The sequence below is a fragment of the Chelon labrosus genome (genome assembly GCF_963514085.1).
Source record: "Chelon labrosus genome assembly, chromosome: 7".
NCBI classification, from domain to species: domain Eukaryota; kingdom Metazoa; phylum Chordata; class Actinopteri; order Mugiliformes; family Mugilidae; genus Chelon; species Chelon labrosus.
This window is the reverse complement of record NC_140343.1, coordinates 20,058,934-20,075,939: the sequence shown is the minus strand read 5'-3', so window position 1 is coordinate 20,075,939 and position 17,006 is coordinate 20,058,934. Positions and strand designations below refer to the sequence as shown.

At 43.5% G+C, this 17,006-nt stretch overlaps 1 protein-coding gene across 6 annotated transcripts in view; it reads right to left on the bottom strand.

The window, feature by feature from the left end:
- Positions 1-225: 225 nt before the first annotated feature.
- fryl (furry homolog, like) overlaps positions 226-17,006 on the bottom strand; it is a 53,712-nt gene continuing 36,931 nt past the window's right edge. For 3 of the 6 annotated variants that reach the window (XM_084548426.1, XM_084548428.1, XM_084548430.1), the window contains 12 exons: positions 16,459-16,533; positions 16,106-16,282; positions 15,164-15,364; positions 12,667-12,867; positions 10,314-10,717; positions 8,220-8,427; positions 7,939-8,088; positions 7,582-7,680; positions 6,720-6,788; positions 3,290-3,400; positions 2,643-2,836; positions 226-2,180 (listed from right to left, as the gene is read on the bottom strand). In XM_084548426.1, coding sequence (XP_084404552.1) covers positions 1,940-2,180; positions 2,643-2,836; positions 3,290-3,400; positions 6,720-6,788; positions 7,582-7,680; positions 7,939-8,088; positions 8,220-8,427; positions 10,314-10,717; positions 12,667-12,867; positions 15,164-15,364; positions 16,106-16,282; positions 16,459-16,533 — 2,130 coding nt within the window. In that variant the 3' untranslated portion in view covers positions 226-1,939. Of the gene's footprint in view, positions 2,181-2,642; positions 2,837-3,289; positions 3,401-6,719; positions 6,789-7,581; positions 7,681-7,938; positions 8,089-8,219; positions 8,428-10,313; positions 10,718-12,666; positions 12,868-15,163; positions 15,365-16,105; positions 16,283-16,422; positions 16,534-17,006 lie in introns of all 6 variants that reach the window. The other 3 variants (XM_084548425.1, XM_084548429.1, XM_084548427.1) reach the window with 2 other exon arrangements.

Sequence of the window (17,006 nt, the reverse complement as noted above, 5' to 3'; positions counted from 1 at the left end):
GATTGACTGCTGGTGTAAATGTATGAAGGTTCTCGGTCATCCAGGTCATGGTTTGTCCAAATGTATAAAAGGCAACTGGAGTTTTTCACACTTCTAGATATGCTGGTCTAAATATTAATGCTTTCCATCCAGATCTTACATTTCAGTGTTTGTACAGACTAACATTTGTCAGCTCTGGGTTCGTAAACCTGCAATATGAAAACACTTCATGTTACCACAATGAAAAAGGTCAGACAGAGCTTGTTCTGTATGATAAGGTTTTTATTCAGAGAGAAGGCTGGTATGTGAGTGAACAAGGAAAAAAAAATGTATAATGCAGCTCTACATTAAAACATCTTCCAGGTAAATAATATATTCATTAAATAATTAAGAACAGCATTCAAATGTACCAGACAAGCAGGAGGAGGGGGAAAGCTCTCTGAGGAATGAGTACAGTGACTGTTACAATGTGCCACGACAAGCTTTTCAAAAAGCATTCAGATAACGGTTCATGTCCTGCAGTCACAGCAGCGAGTAGGGTCATTCTGAAAGCACAGCGAGGCTTCCCCTCAGAAAAAGGGATCAAAATGCGGCGGAGGGTGAGCGCTGCTTTGCGAAGTGATCAGCCCACGTGGACAAGTCTCCGCATCGTAAGGCGTGAAGCAGAGCCTACGCTGGGGCGCCAAGCTAACAAAAAGGTCACAGTGGAGAGAAGGAATGCATACATACAGGGTTTGGCTGGATTGGTGCAGACCACCAGGAGATGGAGGCTACTTTTGATCTCCCATGCCATCGCTGTCACAAACGGCTAATCCCAAGTAAGCTCTGAGACCACAACCCACAACCAAGGCAGCCTTTGGGAAATGTTGAAGTTTGTGTGACTGGATGACAAAAGGTGGAGCAGATCGTCAATGACTCAGATCTGGTCCTGGCTTTCTCTCATCACATTAGCTTTATACATACATCCTATTCGGATGAACAGTGCATTACACAAAAGTACAAGGGAAAAATACTGGTTTTACACTATACATTTTCTAAAATATATACAGAGTAAAATAAGTTATGTTTCCATAATGAGCTGTAGCCAGTCTGCACCTGTGTGCAATTATATGCATTTGTGTGTGAGCGTATACCAGAAAATCCAATATATATCACACAGTCAAGAGTCTCTAAAGGCATCTACTTATTTGGTTAAAGAGTGAGTTTTGCGTGAAGACCTGTTGAAGGGGACTCTCCTCTCAGAGCAGATCAATAAACAGATATATTTCTCTTTTTACACTCCCTGAAGGCAAACGTTTTCCCGCAGGGTTACATTACATGTTAAATATCCTAACATTTACAACCTAGGATGTTAGCTCTAATAAAAAATACATTTCTCAAAAAAATATTCTTGCAGTGCTTTTTCTCTTTCAAGCATGCGTTTGGATTTTTTTTTTCTTTTTTTTTTTTTTTTTAAACAAGATTTTTCTGAGTTTGCTCGTGAATCTTGACGGTTTGTCCTCAAGCATACGACGCCTCCTCTGGACCGTCTTTCATGCTTCAACATCATCTCCCAGCCCGGGGCCTGCGTGGAGACCACTGCTCGGCCCGACAGGCCGTTCACGTCAGATCCAGCAAAAACCAAAAAAAAAAAAACAACAAAAACCAAAAAAAAAAACGTATCCTCCCATTGCGGCCTCTCTTTCTCTCTTCCAGGCACACCTCCACATGACTTATTGCAGCTGAATTTTGCAAGTTGGCTTAGTCTGGGGAAAGATATTAGCTTTAAGCATTCATACATGTAATAATATATATTAAGAGTCACAGTTATTCCCACGCATCCTTTAGCCCTTTATAGGTGGAGTCTCTCTTGTCCTCCTCCCCCTCACTGTCGACCCTCTCTCTACAGCTGAGGTGAGGTCTGTGTAGAGGAGGGGGGGTAGTTTTTGTCCAGTCTAGTCTGGCCGGCGGTACCACAGGCTCACAGTCCAGTGCTGACTATGGTGGTGTGGGGCTGGTAGACCTGTGCCTGACTCAGAGCCTCGCGGATCTGCAGGTTGAGCTCCATGAGGCGGGTGCTAGCCTGAGACAGGTCCCTGCTGGGGCCCACCACCGCCAAGCAGCCCGTCTGGCCCAGCGTCTGGTGGCGGAAGTAGATGTGCAGAAGGGTCTGGACTGCATTATCTGTCTCGTTGCCAAAGATGTCATTGGGCCACAAAGACCTGGAGATAAGAGGAAGGTTGGGGGGGTGAGTACAATAAAATCTTGTTTCTGTTGTTTGTGTGTACACCAGGGGGTTTGTTTTGTATCTGTATCTTGTGTGTTAATGTATGCATTAGTTAGATCGCTGCTTCTGCTTGTAAACACTTCCCTAATAGTCACGAAGTCAAACGAAATTTGTTTGCTGATGTCGGGCCGTATGTAGTTTTGCAGTGTTGTTGCTCTTCATTAGCCTGGTGCCCAGATTAACTTCCCTGCCTACAATTTTGTTTTCTGGTCTGCCAAGTCAATCAAATTTCACTACAAGGCAACGTGGTAGTTTTTATGGTCAGCTGAAATGTAAACTTTCAAACCAGACCAAGCAAATTTAAGCAGCTGCCTTATAAATGATTACTCCTCACTTATTAAATTGTGTTTTAATGTCTTGTCATATTAGCACAAAAAGCCACTGCCTTGTTTCTTACCTAAAGATTTTGACCTGTGTGAGGGCAGAGCTGAAGTCTCTGGCTCTGAGAGTCTCAATCAGAGACTGGATGGCCGTCTCCGTGTTGGTCTGGGCGTTGTCCGACATGCACACATCCTCCTGACCATCATTTCCCGTTTCCGCCTCCTTCAGGCAGCTCTCTAGGATGGTGAGTTCCTCGGACATGTTGGTCACCTTAGAAACAAAGACACGAAAACATTAGGTTACTAGACAATAACACAAGCAAGCATTTGAGGTATATACTCAGGAGGTCGGCAAAATGAACCGGGAATGAACATTAGCTGGACTAGCTGACTCCATCCATCCAGTGATTTAATTTCATTACGCAGCCTGATCCAATTAAAGCTCCATCAAGGTGCAGCCCGGATCGACTGCAATACAGATTTAGCAGCGACTATTTATCCAACCTGTGGTTAAATGGAAATACCTGACCAAAACCTGAACTTCCAGGCAACAGTTAATTTGTCTGTTCTGGTTTTTCCAACAAAATGAGATAAGATGAGGCGTATGTGAGCTGCCACAGAGTCTTTCTACTGCTAACATAAGCTACATGTAAAATGAATTCAGGATTTGAATGTACACGAGAAACCTGGACGACCAGTGTTCTTGAAGCCGTCGCACACTCACCTCTGCCTCTCTCTTGATGGTGTCCACCCTGCTGATGAGCTTACAGTAGGCCTGAAACAGCAGCAGCAGCTGAAAGTGCAACTTATAGAGCCTCCGGCATAACTCCAGCTCCTGAGGACACAGAAGCATAAATAAGAGTCACATGACAGCATTAATGGTCCGACCCGCAGTGAAATGACTCTGATGATCGTATGATTAGACAGATGGGTGTCCTGGGTTAGAGACGGGGGGGATGGATGAAAGGGTTAACGCGGGCTAGTGCGAAGTGCCGTCTGGCTTGGGCCATAGAGCAAGAGGTGAATCTACTACCGCTAGAATTAGTCATGAGGTCTCAATTAGAAAACTATCCATCACCATCTCGTGTGATGCCCCCTACAGGTCATTGAGACGTGTACGGCCGCCAGAATGAATGATCCAAAGAAGAATTTACAGGTTAAGACCCTAATCCAGGAAAACACGGGAGGAAAACAAAATGATGATTTGAACAGATACGGGAATGCAAAAAATGGGCATGCAGGATGGATCTAAAGCTGAAACTCTCCACTCATCCTCTTACTGATAATGTAGTAGCCCCCTCTGAAATCAACAGTAACTCTATTATCGATAACTTCACCTATCTGCAGACAGGATCAGTGTGCAAAACAAACAGGTTGAGATTATCCAGCCAACAGAGAGGAAAAAGCATATCTTGCAATTCAGGCTAGCGCGGCACATTACTGGGTGGATGAGGGAGATGAGCTGGGTTACATGACCAATCAAGGCAGAAACAGAGAAATAAAAGTGGGTGGGGGTGTTGGTGGCAGAGCACGGTCTGCAGCTGTCACCGGGGGTATGCACAGAGAGATGAGATGGTCAGTGGTTTGTCCGGATGTCATCATTATTAAAGTCCATAATATGAGAACCACTTACTGCTAGATTCTCCATTTGCTAAGCAAGAAGGTGAGCAGGTCACACACGCACACACACACACACAAACAACAACAAACAAAACAGAAGGAGAGAAAGACCAAGAATTAGTGAGCTTTAACATGACAGCTGAGACACAGTGACCTGACAGGCAAGGAGCGGTGGTTTATCATCTTCCCCTCACACAGGTCGGGGCGGGCTCAGTGTCGAAACAAGCGTGAGCTCACTTCAACAGTGGCAGAAACCTTTACTCTGAAAAGCTGAATACCAGCATGTACGATGAGGGGCAGAAATAATGTGGTACAGTAGAGGCTACGCAGAGAGGAAGGAGAGCAGTAAAAGAGCCGTGGAGATTGCAAGGCAGTACGAGTATCTAGGCACCATCTTGGATGACAAACTGACTTTTGAGGCCAACACGGACTATATCTGCTAAAAAGCCAACCAGAGACTGTTCTTTTCAAGGAAGCTGAGGGATGTTAATATTGACAGATCACTTTTAAAAAATGTTTTATTTATCCTTTATTGAGTCAACCCTAACTTTTGCAGTGATTTCCTGGTATGGGAACCTTAGGACCACTAATAAAAATCATCTGGGGACTATTGTCAAACTTTGCCAAAACAAATCACTGGCATTAGCTTACAGAGCAGCTTGACAACGTTTAACAAGCAAGAGCCATTCGGAGGGCAAAGGTCATCTCAGCCGACCCACATCACCCTCTGTATGCTGAGGTATACCTTCCCTAAGAGGGTCGAATCAAACAGATATCTCAGATATCACTTGTACCTTCGGCTGTAGGGTTTCTAAATAAGCTTAGGGCATGTCCTTGCGCTGTAGGCTACATATATATCCATGATAACTCACCTGATGACATTAATTATCTATATCCATGTTTCTTTGTATTGTACTGTACTGTTTTATGGTATGAATTTGGTTGTCGACTGCTGTTACAAATCAATTTGACCAAACTGGAACAATAAAGACTTTCTATTCTAATCTAAAGACCAGGAATCATTGGCCTGGGATTCAAACAAAAACATAATTTTTAAACTAAGACATACTGTATGTGTGAGTGTGAAGTACAGAGGGAAGCTCTGAGAGTCCACAGATCGGAGCATGGTAACAGAAACTCAGGGTGCTTTCTCACCTTTATTTCGTTCTGATTCAGGGAGTAATTGGAACAATATTGCAACAAGGTTGCATTTAACCTCGGTTTGGTTCGTGTTCACAGATCATTTGTTGGCTGATCTCCCTACATATGCACAGTCCAACTTGCAAGCTGCTGCAAAACTCAGTGAGCTAAGTAGTTAGCCTTCCGATTCATAACAATTAAAGAAGTGAGGAGTAATCATTCATAAACGTGTTTTCTTCAGAAATGTGTGGGTACAGTGAAGGCAATAACCAAACAATGAAACTGGATAAAAGACAATTTTTTCCAACATGTGGCAATGGTTGCTAACATTGGCTGTTTAACCTCCATGTTTCTTCTAGACTTTGTTATTACAGGTTTTCAATAGATCAATCTGAATGTCAATTAAGGGTAAAAGGAAACAAAGCAATCGAGAAAAGGTTCTGACACGCCCTCAATACTAGGTGTTAGCTAACAGTTTTATGATTGGTCATAATTTTAGAGGAAAATTTATATTTCAGGAAATAATCTAACTGAATATTTAGAATCGGGAGTGAGGATGGGCACTGGCTTATATCGCCGTTCTGTGGTTGATACACCAGTGCTCTGTATACAAGCAGCATGTTTGGGTTTAATTGAGCATCTATATGCTGAGAAGACACATTGGTCATATGATAAACTTATAAATAGTTGTTTTCACTGCAAACAAATCGTACCGGGGAATGACTGCAAGCAGTTTCAGACTCTCTAACTGGTCTCAGATCTGGTCAAAATGCTTCCTGGAGAATTGTCCTTTTCTCTAGTGTCTGTGTTTGATTGACAGCCGCTGGCAAGCTGAGCGCTGGCAAGGGAACGAGAGGCTACATGTCGGGTCGTGGGCAGACAGTGTGCTGTTAGTGGTACTGAGGAGTAAAGACCGCACCAGCATCCAAACAAGCCCAAGTGACATTTGCATGCTGTTTAAGACGATGCAGCTGATTAGCTATGCAACCAGGAAAGCGACAATCAGACGGGCCCACATTGGTGTACTGCTGGAGCAGGACAACGTGTTTTTGAGCAGGAGGAGACTTGAAGCAAGGAAAGCTGGTGAGGTCGTTGTCCCAAGACTGAGGCTCTTAAACTAAATACGGTTAGCAACAAGGGAAGCAATTTGACCATCTATGTAAATCAGACAATATTCCCATGAATTAATGTAAAGAAAAAAAATACCTTTTTTCAGATTATTGCCCCAAAGTAGAAGACATATCATGCAACGTATTGTAATAAAGGCATACACGTAGCAACAAAAACAAAACAAACACATGCTGTTAAATCTGAGTTGTTTCCATTCAGCTGCAGCGATTCTGATCACCTAAACAACGACAGCAGTTATCAAGATAGCGAGCATTCATTCCTACCTGTGCATGAGTATTGGGTCTCTGGTTGCTGTCTTTGTCCCCAAATGTTTTCCTGCAGTTCTCCAGCCACTGCAGGACATAAACCACAGGGGAGGAAAATAAAAAAACATGGCTCAGGGGAAGGAGAGGAAGCTTGGTAACAGAAGCATAACAGCTTTTTTTTTTTTTTATCCCCTCATGGATGTATGCATCTACATTCGTGTGTGTGTGTGTATATAATAACGGCTGATCAGGGAGGAGATTTAATAAGAGTGTTGTACTTAGCGAATTAAAGAAGGCCTGTTCCAGAGGACGGGATAGTATCTGGCCCTCCAGGGAACATAGCCGTCTCATTCAATTAGCGCCCCTGCATCCCAGAACCCTCTGCAATCTCATCTCTTTTCTCTCCACCCCGCCCCTCTCTTATCCTGCCCCCACCCCACGGCTTCTCCCGCCTGGCCCTTTATAACTGATTTAGGAGTGCTGCGAGTTATTTTTATCCCTTCAGCAGGGGTTGTCACTAGTGATGCAGGCACTAACGGCAGCTAAATCTGCTCATACCCAACACTGATTCAACGTCTGCTGATGAGACAGACTGGGCTTCTCTTTATCAGCTATTTGCCTTCATGTTCTCCTTGCCTTCTGTGCGGTAATCGCACACAGATAAAAGGTGCTTTACTTATATTTCATAAACTCATCTCTCTTGTTCTAATCCACACACACACACACATCCTGACACAGCAACTGAAAACGCAGCTGTGGCAGTCTTGAAAACCATCAAATCATCAAAAGATGGGAGACAACGTGTCCTGACGGAAAACTAAAAAATAAAAAAGGTGGAAGCAGACATGGTGAATGTGGTGAAAGAGATGAGGGGACTTACCTGCTCTGCTGCTTCTTTCTTGGCGTTGTAGGTGTCCAGGTGTTCCTGCAACTCCAGCACACTAAACTTCAGAGTCTCCAATAGTCCACAAGAGACCAGCTACAACAGCAAGACAGGACACCACATACATTAAGCCACAACGACACTCAATACATACACAGTACATGACACAAAGATATCTACAACAGGACACACATATACACTGGGGAAAATGCATAACATGCAGCACTATCTCTTTCTTTATTTCTTTTTTTCTTTTTTAGAAAATGACTGAAATACTTTACTGTAGTAGCATTATTGCATTCTAGCTTTATGAGTTATTAAATTACTGTAGACAACCATGCAGAACAGCCTCACCGTCTCTGCATCCAGCAGCACAGTGGGACACTGAGAGCGAGACGTCATGACCTCCAGGGAGCTGAGGAACTGATTACCCATCCGTTGGAGCCTTTCCCCGAGAAAGCGAACAGATGAATGTGTAATGGAGCCAAACTTCCTCTGAATACTCTATGAAAGGATGAGGAAAAACTAAAATTAAAAGCTGTTTTGCTGGGAATGGTGACAGGTGAACAGTGCTGTCGATGCAACACACACACGGTCCGGTCCTGCCAACCAAAATAATGAAAATGCGCATTTACCTGAAACAGTCTGGAGAACACGTGGAATGTGTAAACAGCAGAGGACCCATCTGTGTCTGACAACATCTGGTTGACATGGCAACGCCAGGCATCTTCCTCATTGTCATAGGCAACAGGCTGGAATGCTGCCAGGATGGCAGAGAGGAAGGGCGAAGGGGGCGGAGAGGCCTGAATCTCTGGGAAGCCGTCTGCGTCACCTTCATCTTGACTGAAAACACACACAGGGGCCAATAAGCTACAATCCGACATGTTCTGCACTCCCCTCGGTCTCCACCGAAGGACGAATGTAAACACACACGCACTCATCGTCACTCGCTGCAAGTAAACAACCTCACATTGCTGAGTCTCTGCCTCCGCACGGAAAATTCTGGTGCAGTATTTGGAGAACTAATCCACTGCAGTGCTCTCACAATAACATATGAGCTATTAGCATTTTAGCATCTTGTAAACATCTCTCTCTCACACGCACAAACATGCACACATATACTCACAGGCCGGTAGGACCAAACAGCCTGAAGAAGCAGATAGAATATAAGTATCTAAAGCCTGCGCTGCCAAGCGATGCAGCTGAGACCGTCTCTGTCCTCATCCTCACCCCAACAATCGCTTCTCTTCCCTTTACTCTCTCCCCTCGTCTGCAGCACGTCTGTGCTGCAACTGCTAACAGCACTAGCGCACTGCACTCTCATCCCACACAGGACTGCAGAGAGCTCTGTACAAGTAGGCAACTACACACACACTCATGCTACGAGAGCCAGCTCCCAGCCTCACAGTGGCAGGATGTTGCTGAGTTGTTTTGATCTCGCTCTCAGCCTCTCAGATAAATCCTCATGCACAGACACACACACTGAACTTGTTTGGGGTTCTGCTGTTGGCTATCAGTCCAAGCCACTCACACACTTGCTTATCACTTGTGCGTGCCTCAGCAGAGTGCAAGACTTTGAGTACAGTGATACGTGCTAGTAAGAGGCTAAGTGAGCAACTGTATCTGTTCAGCAGTGCTTCATCACATTGCCTCAGTGTAGTTTAAGTCTCAGACTTTAGCCGTCCTCCAGCCAGAATTGGCCCACCTTGAAGGGAGAATGTCTAGATGTGGACTGGAGCCAGGCTGGCCCACCTTCACAGTTCCAGGAAGCCATGCCAAGAAAAAAATTACCCATCATGCCATCGCAAAAGTGTGATCTCATAGAAGCTGGACTAGCTACATATTGTAATCCATAGCTTCATAAATAGACAAACCTAAACAAGTCTCCAACAATTAATATGACTTTTTATCACAAGAAAAATTATGAGGATAATATGCAAGTTTTTCGTTTCCTTTAGAATCAACAAATGTAAGTTCTACTGCAACGTAGGAGAGTAGACACTGTATTCTCAAATGAACAGTTCCAGTCAGCGTCTCCCCAAATTGCATTAGCAGAAGCAGTAACAACATGGAAACACGGTTTTCCATTTGCAGACAATTCATCATGCTACTATGTCATCAGTTAATCAATCAACCAACAACCAGTCAATGAATCAATCAGCTGAACGGACAGATCTTGATGAATTTCATCTTGTAATCTTCTTACTAGAGCACAGTGTAAACAACCTGTTCACCCTCAAAATATGTTGCCATTGGTGTGTGATTTAGTACAACTATTTGTTTATCTGATGCCCAATCTTCTGGAATTGTGTGCTTATTTTTGTTTTTATCCCTATAAATGCTGTTCTAGCACCTCTAGTATGTTAAGAGATCTTAACAGTTTTTGTGTACAAGTAAACTGGATTAACAAAATAACTCTTGTAAAATTACCAATACTCCCAGAGCATCTAGCTTTGGTTTGTGTGGCATAAAACACATGAAAACGGTTTCAACTACTCCCCATTCTAATCATTCTTACCTTGGACAGAACACAAGATGTAAAAATAAAATCAGAAATGCAAGCTGGATTTGTTTTTGGCATGTCCACATTTCACTTGATTTACACAAATCAACAATATTGTCGGCTATTGCATAACGTGGAATGAATCTTTGATTTTCTCTGATCAAAATACTTTTTTTCTTTTTTTCTTGCATAGTCTTGATCCAAAGAAAAATTCTGACTTTCTGACCTGGACATGCCAGAGAAGTCTGCCTCCTCCTCCTCACAGCGCTCATCCAGCTCCTTCAAGGCCTGTGTCACATCCTCTTCCCACATGGATCCACAGATGCTGTCTGGATCGGGGTCTGGATCTGGCTTTGTGTCTGGTGGCATGGGCAGACACAGAGGCAGCACTGTTTGGGATTCTTCCTCACAAAGAGACCCCGGCGGTGTGTCTATGGCCGGCGGAGGAGGGGGGGCCGGATCCAGGTCCTCATGAGGGTCCTGTGTCTCCTGAGCATCGGGTGGATCCTGCGAGTCAGAGGGGTCGCACAGTTCTGGTGGGTCAGAGGGCAGAGGGGGGGCGCTGCAAAACCCCGTGTCCTCGCTCACACTGCTGCTCAGCTCGTCACCCGCCGTCATGCTAACAGCATCCTGTAACACAAAGCCAGAGGGGGGCGCTCAGGTGCAGATTGGCAGGTGATTTCATACAAAAACACCACATTGTGTACATTAAAAATATCTGTCCTTAATATCAATTCAAGAACACAGATACAACTGCTGAACCTCTACCCAGCTGCTGAACCTTTTATAACCTGAATTAAGACTGCTATAACCCTTACTTAAGAGCACATATTAGTTTCAATTACACAGGGTGGACTTCAGTCAGCACTTTCTACGACGTCCACTTCCTCTGAGATTGCTCTGGGTGTCACTCTACAAGCTAACGCCTCTCGTGAGAAATTAAAGAAAAAGAAAAAGAATCAATAAACAGGAGCCAATATCAATCTATCACAGAAATGCCTTTTAAAACTTGACCTCGCCACTAATAAAACGTCAACGTCGCGGTGAACCGCCGGGGAGCGAGAGAGCCAGCGGGCTGGGGACAGCAGATGAATGAGACGCATCTGCAGTGACGCACGTGCATCTGTATGATGACTGATTTATTATGAGTGACTCTGCATAACAATGCATGAAAGACGGACCGCACTGGCCACATAACAAATTGAACAAACAGCGGTTATAAATCACATGGCCACACATCAAGCGAGGCTGCGATTTCAAACCAAACTAAAACCAAATGTATTTATATTACACCTTAGCACAAAAACAACTAGTGTCCGAGTCAGACATCTGTAGAGCTATAAATTTGTTACGCACAGTAACTAAGTAGATGCAAAGCACAAATGGGGCACTGCAATGTCTCTGTATCAAATGTAAAGATGGCACAGAAGGTTCTAATTAAGAGGACTTGTTTGTTTTTTTTCCGTCGTCTTCTTCTTTTTTTTTATTTTTTTATTTAAAAGTCTAATGCATTAGAAAAACTGAGTGTGGCAGTCAGCCAGTACATCAGAGACAGAAGCTATATTACGGAAAGCTTTTAGAAGTGGTCGTGGCCATCCTGGAGGGAATGAGTAAGAGTATTGATGGTTTTATCTGGGGCTCATTACACTAAGAGCTGGAGCTGTGATGGAGGAGATGTCCTTGGGATGATATTGAAACCACTGGCTACATCGAGTTCCTAGAAAGTTACATTCAGTTTTGTGCGTCACAGAGGGGAAGGAGGGAGCGCCTGCTGGAAAGACAATTTGCACATATACAGATACACTTTGTAAAATATTTATGAGCTGAGGCTATTCTTATGGCATGTTTCTATATTCAAAGGTAAATGCCAGTAAATTGTATCGCCACACTATACAAGCAAATGTCAATCAGGACATTAATGTACTCACCATTGTTAGTATGAGTGATAAATGTCAGTAGCAGTAGATAGCACAGGGAAGGCTATGGCATGTTAATATGGTAGCATCTTGAAGGGGTTTAATTGGAAAGAGCATCACTGGTTTACTGCACGTTTAAAGGTAACACACCACTTGTAAAGGACTCATACTCACACATGCGTCTGCCGAAGATAAAGGAGCTGGTGTCCCTTTCACAAGTTTTTAAGTGGAGGATTTAGTTGGAATGGTCAGTTGCTGTGTTATTGGAGGTGAGCAGTAACAGCTGACCTGAGGTGAGCTTATTTTTTTTTTCCATCTCCCCCCAAATCGCACAATCAAGCCACACCACTATTGAGGAAGCAAGAGCTACAGAGCTAGCCTTCGGCACCCACACCCAGAGCAAGGCAACAAAAGCAAGCAGTCGCAGGAGGAGTCAGAAGCAGCGAAGACAGATCACAGTGTCTTAACCCGGCAGCAGGCAGACAGTCACAGAACCAGCACTTTTACCCCATCCGAAACTCCCTGAAGGTAGCTGACCACCTGTCGTAATGACAGCCAAGCCAAGAAGTACAGCAAAAGCAGATAAAAGTGCAAGAGAAAGAAAAAGGAAAGCTAAAAAGCACCCGAGCACCACAGTTTATTGCTGCGCCCGATTGATCGCACCTCAGGCAGCTGGCTGCTGGTGCTGTCTGAGTGGGCCCTCTCCAAAATGGGACTATCCAGTCGGGGGAGGGAGGGCAGAGAGGGCAGAGAGGGCAGGACAGTTGCCTCTTCAGTCATGGCACTACTGGACGATTCCTGAGACTGCTGCAAAGAGTCGACGTGGTTGGATGCAGTGTCATCTGTGGCAGAGTCACTGTTGAGCTGGAGAAGAAAAACATAACAGGTTGGTTCTGGTTGAGGCAAATATAAACACAATACAGACGGTTTTGTACGTCATTTAGTTTGTTGCAAACTTTTACCAAGAGACAAAAAAATGTTTTTAGAAACCTTTCCAGAGGTTATTATACCAAGTGTGACATTTACTGAACACTGAGCACTACAAGCTGCGTAAGACCTTACTATACTATAGCACTCTTAAATAATGATGTGCTAGGCTTCATATGTTATTAGATCAGTTTGATGATTAGTTTAGAAGCGACTGATCACTTGATCTTGAAAGACATATTCATATCTTTTGTACATATCTGTGAGTTGCAAAAGTAAGTGTGCAATCCCTGTGTGAGGCGTTAACAGGCACTAAAGCGTTCCACTAACTGCCGATCAGTCGTCTTTAGACGCTTGAGGAGATTTTAGCCCATTCCTCAGTACAGAACCACTACAGTTCTGAGATGTCGGTGGGTTTCCTCACATTAACCGTTTGTTTCAAGTCCTTCCACAAGATTTCTATTGGATTACACTCAGGATTTAGCTGTTCCAAAACATTAATTTTGTTCTTCTTTAACCATTTTTTTGTAGAATGACTTGTGTGGTTGGGGTCGCTGTCTTGAGGCATGATCCAGTGCTTTTGTCCTTGCCACTCTGCCATGCACACCACGGTTGTTCATTGTTCTCCTGACGGTGGACTCATGAGCATTAACATCAGTCAATTATATTGGATTCCTTTGCGTCCTCTCAGACTATTATGCATCTTGCATTTGGAATGATCTTTCTTGCTTGACCACTGAAGGGTTACAGTTGACATACACGGATCAGGCATAACATCACAACCACCTTCCTAATATTGTGTAGGTCTCCCTAGTGGCTCCAAAACAGTTGTGACTCATCAGAGAATGGACATGGGCCTTCTGAGGGTGTCCTGTGATGTCTGGAGGAGGAGATGTCAAGGAGTGTCATTGCTATGGGGTGGGGGTGCCTGGTACATGTCTAAGTAAGATCCACACGAATGCCAGGTCCAAAGGTTTCCCAGCAGGACATTGTATTGCCACAAGATGGTCATGTTATTTACTTCTCCTGTCAGTGATCATAATGTTATGGCTGATCAGTGTAAATCCCCTCCATTTGTTCACTATCTGGTATCTGTTCTGAATAGATGGACTCTAATCTGGCCGTGAAATTAACTTGTAATCCTAGAAGAGCACTTACTTTTGCAACTCACAGATATGAAGTACTGGCTCATTTTCCTGCTCAATAAACAAATGCCAAAGTATAACATTTTAGCTTCATGTGTATGATTGGGCTCTCTTTGTCTACTTTGAGGATCTGTGTTCACATCTGCTGATGTTCCGAGTCATTTTATATGGAAAATCAGAAAACCCTGTAGGTTGCAAAAACGTTTAAGCAGCACTAAAACAGTAAACATATAAACAGTTGTTAATGCAACAGTCTGTATACACTTTGCTAATGAACAATATTTCATTACTTGTGTTTCTGTATCAAGCCGAGCATGTTTAGTCATTTTAGTTCAATAGATTCTGCACCTTAAAACTGCTCATGCTAAGATCATGTTAACAATAGCAATTATATTTCATGAACAGGTTATATCATTCAAAATTCTGGTGATACCACATATAAATGCTGCATGCTCATTTCATTCTAGTGTGTACTGTAATACTCGACTACAAACACTTTGGGGGGAAATGTCCACTAAAGGCAAAAGCTCATTCTCTCACCGTGCACTACAAAGATCAAGAAGGGCAGAAGAAGAGGGAAAGAAAACATCCCTATTAGACTGAGGTAAAGCATTTAAAATGAAGAGCCTTATAACTGGCATTGCAAAGCAAAGAGTTAGAGGCAAGCAGCCAAACTGATAAAAGATGCAAAGGAACATGTTGGATTTTAACACTTGGCCTATTTTATAATTTACTTATTTTTAGGGAAATGTACAAAATGTACTATGTCTGTCTAATAAGATAATAAAAAGAACCTATGAGTTTTCCTACACTGTACTTACCAATAGTACAAATATAATCTTTTATTTTTTTTTTTTTAGATAAAAGCATAAATCTAGCAATCAGAGGTAGAGAGGCTGGGCTGAGGTTGGAAGGGATCATCTACCACCAGCGAAGAAGCAAGCATGTAGCCCCGCACTGTCCACCCTGGCAGCAGGTCCAGCTCAGTATGCGAGCGCACACACACACACGCACACCATGCCAGCGGGCTGCGTGAGGAGCTTGGTGGGTTGGGTTGGGTGTGGGACCCCGATTAGAGTGAGACTTACAAGGCTGGAGCGGGTGAGAATCTGGCTAGCGCTCAGTACCTCCTCCTCAGACGATTCGTCCGTGTCCTCGTGGTTGGTGAGGTTGAGGCTTGGCGTGCTGCCCGTGTACTGGCACTCCTGCAAAGACGGCGTGTCTCCTTTGTCCATGCTCTCCAGGGAGCGTCGTCGCACCCCCCAGTTGAAGTTGTCCATGCTCTCCCCCTGCAGGACAACCGAGTCAACAGAAGTGAGACACGCTGTGCAAAATGTTGGCATTCTAGGTGTATTACACAAAAAGCAACCAAGGCACAAGACCAACGCAGCATTCCATAACTTGGAAGAAACAAACATGAACACGCGAATAAGAGACACCTATGTGCATGAGTGGGGGAGATGATTTTTCTTCTCAATTAGGGATGGTAAATGATGCAAAGAAAAAAATAATAAAAAATAAAGGGTTCACAATCACAGAAGCAATGATTTCAAATTAAAGAGTACTACTGCACTTTGGTTTTATGACAACACAGGGAGACACCAGGGCACCGCAAAGAACAACATCCCTACGTAGCTTTCTGGCCCACAGACTTACCTGCAACTCCTTGTGGCAAGAGAAGAGAAGGAATACGAATGTTAGTAGACTTCAGACAGTTATAAAACACACATATTTCTTCTACCACAGAATTCAGGACCAATAAGACACAAGTTGGACAAACAAGATGTTAATGCCGTTAATCTGTCACGCAGATGGACAAGATGAAGCGTGGCTAAACTGAGCAGTGCAGCTCTACTTGCACCCCTGCACTTCAGTCAGTCACAGTCAAATTATCGTCTATTTTTAATATGATTAATCGGAGAAGCATTTTCTACTCACGATTAGCTCCTTAACATTTGCATCAATTTGTCGCCTTTTCATAATAAGACATTTAACATCTTTCATACGTCACTTTGACTGAAAATTCTCACCTCAGCGTCTTCCAGCTCCACATCTAAGAAGTCAAAGTCCTTAAAGACGCCAAACTGCTGCTCACTGCCCGTATCTTCTCCCTGCACCTCCTCCTCTCTGACCACCTCCTCCACCGTGGGTATGAGGCTGGTCTGCTGGTCCGCAGAGTCCAGGTCCTCATTTGAAGAGAAGACCACCTGCACAGAAAAGAAGGAAAAGGGCTCTGTTGTCAGTAAAATTCAAATGCTGCAGGTCAACGATTTTGAATAAATCAAAATCATTAAGACAATTTAGTTAGAGCAGCAGTGTTTCATTCATTCAGTGATTTTACAGAGACCTTGTCTGAGGCCTTAGAGTAGGAGAGGAGTCTTACAGATGGATTTTTGGGAATGCCAGATTCTGGACCACATAGAGATAGGACATTCATCAGCCTCTCTCTGGTTCTTCTCTGTAACAAGAACGAACGACAAGATGAGAAACCAGGACATACAATAAAACATAAATAAACATCACTATTTAACTATTTAGTGTTAAATGCACTCTATATACTATATGGGCAATATACAACGGTATATACTGTAGCCCTAGTTTCACAGGATTAGCATGAGATTGGTAGATGATTTAGAAATGAATATGTTTAATTTATTCCTTGTGAGTGAGACGAATGATATCAAGACAATATCACAACAAAGGGATGTGTATTAAAACCTATGCACTGTATTTCATAAAACATAGATCCAGATATACTGGTATGAAGCTGCTGTAAATATATCTAATCTAGCTGATGGTGATTTAAGGTCAATAAGCATAAAGATGGATCACAGGTGCTTCTAGTGAAGCTTCACCTTGAACTAGTTGCTCCACAACTTCTGATCAGTTAGTGCATAGTGTTAGATTTCTTGTGTCTGTGTGGGCAAGTAC